The following is an 8,882-nucleotide window of genomic DNA, read 5'->3' on the forward strand; positions in this document are numbered from 1 at the left end:
ACCGTGCTGAGAGCAGCTTTCGATGTGCGTCTATTTCATCTGTTCCTGGTGCTTGTTAAGAAACTTATTTTTTCCTTATTCCGTACTCTTTTTCTACTTTCTCCCCGTGCACCAGGTTCGGTATTGTCAATCTCTCAGTGAGGAGGAAAAGAAGGAGCTCCAAATGTTCAGTGTCCAGAGAAAGAGGGAGGCTCTAGGGAGAGGGACTCCCAGAATGCTTCCCCGAGCACTACAACATACCCGATGTGATCATGTATGTACACAAACACCCCCCCCACTGCCCACACGCGCACACATCAGATACCAGAGGCATAACCCTCTTAGTAGACCTGTCTATGTGCAATAAGCCTGCGAGGCAACGTCTTGGTTTTATGTAGATGGCAATGAGGATTCATCTCTTCCTTGCATTTCAGTCCTACACAGTGCCGCGGCTTCCATTTTTCCATCATGTCAACTGCTGCTAGGCAGAGAAAAGGAAAACGACCCAAGAACGTTAGTTGTTTATTTAAGGAATTACTGACTCCCTTCGGCTTTTTCCTCTGTTGTAGACTAAATCTCTGTCCCTGACAGCACCCTATTCTCTACATGGTACACTAGTTTTGGCCAGGGCCTTCAGGCAGGTAGTGCCCTAGTGTCTGGGATAGGATGTCCTTTGGGATTCCGTTTAAAGCCCCACTGTGAGGATTTAATCAAGGGCAGAGCCTGTGCCATTACCAACTGACCCGCTCAGGAGGAAGTGTGGAAATTAGGAGATCTTGCTCAACCCAACTGTGGAAGTTGCCCTAGTAAAGAGAAGGCGCCCCGATTTCCTGCCGTCAAAAAACGCGTTGCGTTTGGATGAAGTCCACCGCTACAGTGATCGCCTACTGAAACCAGTGATGTCATTTCCTCCTTTACAGACGGGACTGTGCGCCAGTATTCCAGCTTGCAACGGCCATAGTTTGGGCCGCCGAAAAGCCTTGCAGTCGTACAATAGACCGGGTCGCAGCTCGTGAATTGTGTTCGTCACACGTGTGGCCTGTTAGAAGGACGTGCCGTCGTGAGGGCCCCTTTAGTCTCCCTGAGCAGTGCGGAACAGTGACCGCATCCTACGTGAGGCCACGGACCAACGACAAGCTGGCTTGTTTGAGTACCGGCACGCAGTGACCAGGTTAATACCGCCGAGGGTGTCGGTGATTCCTCCGGACAGCAGATGTGGGCTGTCACCGCCCGAACACACGCACCGCCGAGCGGAGCGGCGCGGCTTTGCCCACGGCTCTGGTTTCCGAGTGCCGTAACTTCGGTGGGGGGTGGGCGGGCGAAGACACACGACACCCCGGTTTCCAAGGCCGACAGCGGCCTGCTCGGTGATAATGGATAACAGCTGTGAGCACTGTCCTGCGGCCCCAGTCAGTTGGACCTGGGGTCAAGTCGTATTTGAAAAAAAATGCTTTCAGCTCTCAGTCTGGGTATGATTGCGCTTGCCTAGTGTGTGTAAATCAATACAAGAGCTGCCATAGCTATGAACTGCCTACTTTGCCGTGTAGCACTCTAGGAAGGCGAAGGCTAACAATGCAATGCTGTTTAATAGTATTTGGACACAAGTCTGGTAGTAGTTATATAAAGACTGATGACTAAGTGCTCAGATATGCTCTGGTGGGCTTTGGCTTTCGGGAGTCATCCGATCTGGACAGATGAGTCTATAGTGTTCTGTTGTGACATATGAAACAACACACCCAAGCACACAAGGAAAGCGTAATGACCACCTCGTATTTTATTGTGATCTGCGGAAACTCAAATGCCTCTGCTTCACACCTCGTTGCAAAACTATTTTTTTTTGACGACCACTTTATTGAAAAAAAACGTCTTTCGTTGTATCAAATATTGTTTATAGACAAAACTTTTTTCCCTGAGATGTGTTGCCAGATTTGCCTAAGCTCTCTTGCCAGTTGCTATGTGCATGGCATTTGGCACCATTGGCCAAATGTAAGACCTGACTTTGTACCTCTGATGTTTCAGCCATCTTCCAGTTTTCCCTATTTTGACAGTTTCTTCTTTATCCTCAGTGTGGTCAGGGCATCAACGGTGGAGAGATGGCCATATTTGCATCACGGGCCGGTCCTGGGCCGTGCTGGCACCCAGCATGCTTTGCTTGCGCCACGTGTAATGAGCTGCTGGTGGACCTGATCTACTTCTACCAGGAAGGAAAGATCCTCTGCGGACGTCATCACGCCGAGCTCCTGAAACCCCGCTGCTCCGCCTGCGATGAGGTGAGCCCATTTTGAAACAGAAAGAAACATTTGGCCTGAATGTTTCCGGCTGCCGTCTCAACACTGGTGGGCCCGTTTCGGCTGTGGGAAGTAAGGGTGCAGCGAGCGCGTCAGTCCCTTGCCAGGGAATGTGACGTGTGCAGCCGTGAATCCTGGGATGTGCAAACTCAGCGACAGAAGGGAGAGTAATGTGGATGTCTCCCCCATGTGTGTGTTTCCTCAGATTATACTGGCTGATGAATGTACTGAGGCGGAGGGCCGGCACTGGCACATGAAGCACTTTGCCTGTTTCGAGTGTGAGACGGTGCTGGGCGGGCAGCGCTACATCATGAAAGATGGACGCCCCTTCTGCTGCGGGTGCTTTGAGTCACTGTATGCGGAGTACTGCGAAGCGTGTGGCGAGAATATTGGTGGGTCCTTCTGATTTATTTGCATATTAAATGGTATGGGGTGGTAGTGAGGGGGGTAGTTAGGGTAGGTGGAGGTGGGGTGGTAATTAAGGGTAGGTGGGGGTGGGGGGGGGTAGTTAAGGGTAGGTGGGGGTGGGGGGGGGTAGTTAAGGGTAGGTGGGGGGGGGTAGTTAAGGGTAGGTGGGGGGGGGGGTAGTTAAGGGTAGGTGAGGGGGGGGGGGGGGGGGGTAGGTGAGGGTAGGTGAGGGCTATGGTGGTATTGAGACCAATAAAATATACAAATGCATTGAGGTGTTTGTGTGAAGTCTGTAAGAGGTGGTGGATATTTAAAAGAACTCCCCCCCACCCCCACCGCAGGCGGGGGGGTAGCCCGTCCTCAACCCCTTTGTTGGGGACGGGCAACCCCCCCCCCCCCCCCCCCCCCCCCCCCCCCCCCCCCCCCCCCCCCCCCCCCCGTTGAGGATGGGGGACAGGCCCATATAGCCCATCCCCCATCCCCAACAAGGGAGGGGGGGGTTGGGGATGTCTACCATCTCCAACCCCCTCCTCCCTCTTCCCGTTGGGGACGGGGGATGGGCACATGTTGCCCATCCCCTGTCCCCAACCCCCCCCTACCCTCCCCCCTCCCCCCGCCCCCCTCCCTTGTTGGGGATGGGGGACAGGCACGGGGGGGTGTCTCCCGCCGCCCATCCCCAACCCCACCCCACCCCCGTTGGGGATTAGAGATGGGTGCAGGTCACCCGTCTCCCATCCCCAACGGGCGAGGGGGGGGTAGTGGATGTATGCCATCCCCAACCCCCCCCCGCCCCATTGGGGATGGGCACGGTCTCAGAACACCCGTCTCCCATCCCCAACGGGGGAGGGGGGGGTAGGGGATGTATGCCATCCCCACCCCCCCCCCCCGCCCCATTGGGGATGGGCACGGTCTCAGAACACCCGTCTCCCATCCCCAACGGGGGAGGGGGGGGTAGGGGATGTATGCCATCCCCAACCCCCCCCCCCGCCCCATTGGGGATGGGCACGGTCACAGAACACCCGTCTCCCATCCCCAACGGGGGAGGGGGGGGTAGGGGATGTATGCCATCCCCAACCCCCACCCCCCCACCCTGTTGGGGATTGGGGACAGGCACAGATCACCTGTCTCCCATCCCCAACAGGGATGTATGGCAGCCCCAACCTCCCAAGATCACCTGTTCATTGTAATTGATCAGGATATATACACACAGATTCAGCCTAGTTACCTGTTCCAACAATAAATTGACAAAGAGCACAAGTAAGTAGAGGCCCATAATTGACATTTATTGATAATTCTTTATTATGCAAGCCTTAACCATATCACATGACTGTACTGTTCCAATGCATATTTTGTTCTTTAATGTCATTTGTGTTGTGGTGAAATGTTGTTTTTGGTCTTCTATGTTCCAAAAATGCTGGTACATGTTCAGGGGCTCAGAAGTCCTTTCTGAACAACTCCTTCAGCACACTCTGAAAGACAATGGACACAAGATGATTGAGTTGAACAATTCACTGGAAGACAGTTGTTGATTACCTCAGAAGATATCCCCATCTTGGAATATAGACAGTGTTCAAGGGAACTTCACCTTCCAATCATCTCACTGGCGAGCGCCAACTCCTGAATTATATTTAGCCTCATAGACGAAGGGGATACAAAAAGCATGGCGTTCCCTGTACAATACCATGACAGCTCTGAATAAAATGTACTGGGTTGTGCCTACCCACTCCTAGTGCCAGACTTTTTATTTTTTTTGTGTGTTGGAGTGGAGCTAGTGAACAGGATAGGCACTTAATCAACAGTCACGAAATGAAATAAGAGACCAACCCTGGATACGCTAGTGGACCTTACCTCTGCCACGCAGGTAAGAAAAGAGTAGTAAAAATTCTCCCGGTACTGGTTTGCTGCGCTGGGCCTCAGAGCAGTGTGGGTGGCCAGCTTCTCCACGGGGAAGGGATGCTCCAGCACCTGGAGACAGATGGAAACTATGAGTCAGAAACAGACAGGCAAGCGGTTGACCCAGTATTCAGCATAAACCGAATTGGACAAGCCAATTGAAACTACGGCTTACTATAAGACCCCCTGTGAACACCACTACCCCTCAGACGAGGAGCGTGCTCGGCTAAATCCGAAAAACCTCCATCACTCTGTGATTGGTCCACTGGGAGATCTCGGCTGGTCTGATGTTGGTTCTGGAGAGATTTTTTTCTACTGTGATGTACCAGCAATTTGAGTGTGGGAACATGTTTTGACATCAATATTTTGTCAAACATACTTCCAAATATTGCAATATATTGGTTTGTTTGCAATCAATCTAAACGTCAGCTCTAGGGGAGAAAATGGGCATCATTTTATCAGTCTCCCTAATAAACCGCACAGTATCTCATCAGAGGGCCTTCTGCGCTACCCACCTTCCGAGACATCAGGTCATCCAGAGGTCAAACCATTACCCCTGTCAGGACCAGGTCTACTCACTTTTCTTTAGTACTGGGTTAATCCAATATCATCCAGCCATCCAAACAGACCATCTGACCCAACCAAATTACCATAAAATTCTCTTCACCTAATAGACACCACAAAAACAAAAGTATTTCTAGGAATAAAAACAGAAAAAAACTAGTTTGCCATATTAGCAGCAAAATACAAAGCTTCCTGCCACACCCAGAGACAATCATCTGAATAATGACAGTAATGCCTGTACCTGGATTCTTCAAACTGTTCACTTGTAGCTGTAATTGTTGTTCACCATTCTGTTAATTTGAATATATATTTATGTTTTGTTGGCAATGTATGTAATAACACATTCCATGCCAATAAAGCCAATTTAATTTAATTTTGAAAGAGATTCCAAAAGGGTTCTACCAAGAACATAAGGCACGAGTAGTGTGGTTTATGGCCAATATTCCATGGCTAAGAGCTTTTCCTAACCACAATGTGTTGGAGTGGTATACAGTATACCACAAACCAGACTCACATACTGGATGTTAACAAGAGAAGTGTCACAGCCCTGTGGAGCCATAGGTATCGCAATCAGTGATGGGCAGTCCCAAGTCTTTTCAGCAAACCTTTCCACCTTTAAGACATGTTCTCATTCAGTTTGCTTTGCTGATCGCGGTTGTTTTTTTTCTGCTGTGACAGAGAACCTACACAAACCAGCTCAGTCTTATTCACCACATTCCCTTTCCTCTGTCAGGAGTCGACCATGCCCAGATGACCTACGAGGGTGTCCACTGGCACGCCACCGAGAAGTGTTTCTGCTGTGCCCAGTGTAAGAGCTCCCTGCTGGGCTGTCCCTTCCTACCCAAACAGGGACGCATCTACTGCTCCAAGGCCTGTAGCACAGGAGAGGACATCCAAGCCTCAGACTCTTCCGACTCTGCCTTCCAGTCAGCCCGCTCCCGGGAATCCAGACGAAGCGTTCGCATGGGCAAGAACAGCCGGCCATTGGCCGAACAGTGGAGGCAGTCCCAACTCTTCAGTCCGACAGCCATGGCTGACTACAACAGAGCGCCTAGTTTGTGCGCCGATGTGGATAACGAAGACAGGGATATGGATATCGTGGGGCGTAAGCTGAGTCACATGGGCTTTGCAGAGGAGCGTTTCTGGAGGGACCGCGAGGAGCAGGAAGCTCCAGAAGACCCAGAGGAGTGGGCCGAACACGAGGACTACATGACCCAGCTGCTGCTGAAGTTCGGTGGGCGAGGCGGCATCTTCCAGACTCAGCTGCTGGAGGAACCCTGCCCCAGCAAGCCAGTTGAACCTTGGCTGAAGCTGGACACTAAACCAGCCTCCACCGCCACCAGTCCCACCAACCAGAACCACAGTCTAGTCAGTAAGAAGCAACTCCCTGAGATGTACTGGGCCCAGTCCCAGGATGGACTGGGAGATTCAGCCTACGGGAGCCACCCGGGACCTGCTAGTGCCAGGAAGATGCAGGACCTTGAGCTGGACCAGGGGCTGGTGGAACAAGGCGTTGGTGCCAGGGGAGCTGGGTTCTGGATGACAAACCCCAGACAGTGGTACGAAGACTCCCTGGAGTGTATCACAGACGAGTTGAGGACATCAGAGCAGAGTGTTAGAGATTCCATGGACTCTTTAGCTCTCTCCAACATCACTGGTAAGCCTTTCAATTACAATAAAACAGTGTTTGGCAAACATTATTGCAAGCTGTCAATGTTTCTGGCGATCAATTCTTAAGCGGTTTTGATACACAGGAAATGACAGTATACACTGGTATTAGTCATGATGTAACTACAGTGAGTGTTCTCTTTAACATTCTGAAATGTCATGTCCGTTTTACCCTCCTGTCAGGTGCTTCTGTGGATGGAGACGGTAAGGAACGTCAGCTCCTCCGCGGCCTGCAGGACCCTGACCCAGAGGACTGTGACACCATGTCCAACATGGGCACCCTGAACTCCTCCATGCTCCATCGCAGCACCAACTCTCTAGACCGACAGGAGGAGTCAGCAGAACTGGAGGACGACGAAGAGGGGGAGGTGCAAAGGGTACAGGGGCCAGCTTCTCTCCCTCTCCCGCCTGTACAGGGGGGGCAACCTCCTCACCTCCAGCTGCCAGTGTTAAGGAGGAGCAGGTCTCAGTCCACACGGCCACCGGGCCAGCAGACGGTCAAGTTCTCAGAGGATACGATAGACAACGGGTGTTACGGGGACGCGCGCCAGCCGCCCCAGAGCGAGAGGACCCGCCGACGGGCGTACCGTCAGCACGATGACCCTGACCGGCCTCGTCGTCACCACCACCACGGGCGTAACCGCAAAGCCCGCTCGGACAACGCCCTCAACCTCCTGCCTAAAGAGCGGGTGCCAAGGACCTATGAGAGCCAGGGCAATGGTTCCAGCTCCCTCCAGGAGCACCACCGGGCCCTCGTCAACCAGTCTGGGGCTCGCAGGACGCCTCCCTACCCACATGCCACCTCGGACTACTCCCTCCAGAGCGCCGCTCGGGACCGCGATCGCTTTCTAGGAGGGCTGTACACAGATGAAGACGACTGCTGCTCTACCTGCTCATCTTCCTCCTCGGACTCGGAAGAGGAGGGTTACTTTTTAGGGCAGCCTATCCCCCAGCCCAGGGCTCCTAGCAGATATCAATACTACACTGATGATTTCCCAACACGCGTTACAGCCATGTCGCCCAATGAGTCACGGACTAGATCCAGAAAGAAGGGCCACAGAGGAAAGAACTGTATCATTTCATAATCTGGATCAAAGTTCTGCGTTTTACTTCAGCACTAATAATTTGTTGACTTATTGGGACGCTGCCTATGTTTATTTTAAAAGTGAGAAAAATACTGGACGCAGACAAAACATTGCCCGTGGTGTTGGACACCAAGACAAGTTAGCACGGGTCATGTTGGGACACTCAAACCGTGCCAGAAAATCTCAAAAAAACATGATTGACTTTTTTTTCCAGATTGTTCCAGATTTGCCAATAAAATGCATGTCTTTTCTTTTTCCTCAACATTACATGAACTATTCAAAGTATTCCAGCAATAACGTTGTCTGCATTAAGTGGCAATTAATGCACTATTGTTATGTCCTTCGAGGACAGAAAGGAACAGTTAATAAAGTAGCATATAGACATCTAGACACTAACCAAAATAATTATTTAATAGTACAAAATGTTAATGTATATATTGTTAAGTTAAATGTTTAATACTGATATTTTTATATCCCTGGCTTCAGACGCCTTTAACTGTTTTTCATGTAAACTAAGATGACTGAGGCCAATCATGTCAGGCTTTAGAACAGAAACTGTCACCAGGATACAATTGTTGTTACTCTCACACTGCCATAATATCTGGTGTGTTGTTTCATGCATTACACGTTCTTCACAATGCCTGGTAACATTTTACATGCAATTGCTCTTAAACCTCAAAATATTAAAGTGTTACCCTGCCTTTCCCATATTCCAATGTTTATTTTGTTCTGACATGCTTGTCCCCTCAAGGTGTAAAATACAATAAATTTAACCTGATGGGAGATATTCATTTACATAACATGTCTTTGCCATACATACTCTTTACTCAATGCAGGTCATTTTAGCATGAATACCTATACATGCTGTGATGTAAAAAAAGGAAAAAAACTTCAATAAAAAAATCTTTCAAAACAGGTCAGCTTTTTTTGGGGGGGGGGGTTAAAACGCAAAATTCTTGTTGTAGACGATTTCAACGTTAGTGAAATTTTACTTGCA

General features: G+C 50.4%; 1 protein-coding gene across 6 annotated transcripts in view; it reads left to right on the forward strand.

Moving 5' to 3' along the window:
- The window catches only part of prickle1b (prickle homolog 1b), a 70,655-nt gene extending 62,066 nt beyond the window's left edge, over positions 1-8,589 (forward strand). For all 6 annotated transcript variants that reach the window (XM_020043048.2, XM_020043049.3, XM_010887456.3 and 3 more), the window contains 5 exons: positions 116-253; positions 2,046-2,249; positions 2,473-2,659; positions 5,866-6,789; positions 6,984-8,589. In XM_020043048.2, coding sequence (XP_019898607.1) covers positions 116-253; positions 2,046-2,249; positions 2,473-2,659; positions 5,866-6,789; positions 6,984-7,885 — 2,355 coding nt within the window. In that variant the 3' untranslated portion in view covers positions 7,886-8,589. The remainder of the gene's footprint in view (positions 1-115; positions 254-2,045; positions 2,250-2,472; positions 2,660-5,865; positions 6,790-6,983) is intronic.
- The last annotated feature ends 293 nt before the right edge of the window (positions 8,590-8,882 follow it).

The sequence above is a fragment of the Esox lucius genome, chromosome 23, assembly GCF_011004845.1.
Source record: "Esox lucius isolate fEsoLuc1 chromosome 23, fEsoLuc1.pri, whole genome shotgun sequence".
Lineage (NCBI taxonomy): Eukaryota > Metazoa > Chordata > Actinopteri > Esociformes > Esocidae > Esox > Esox lucius.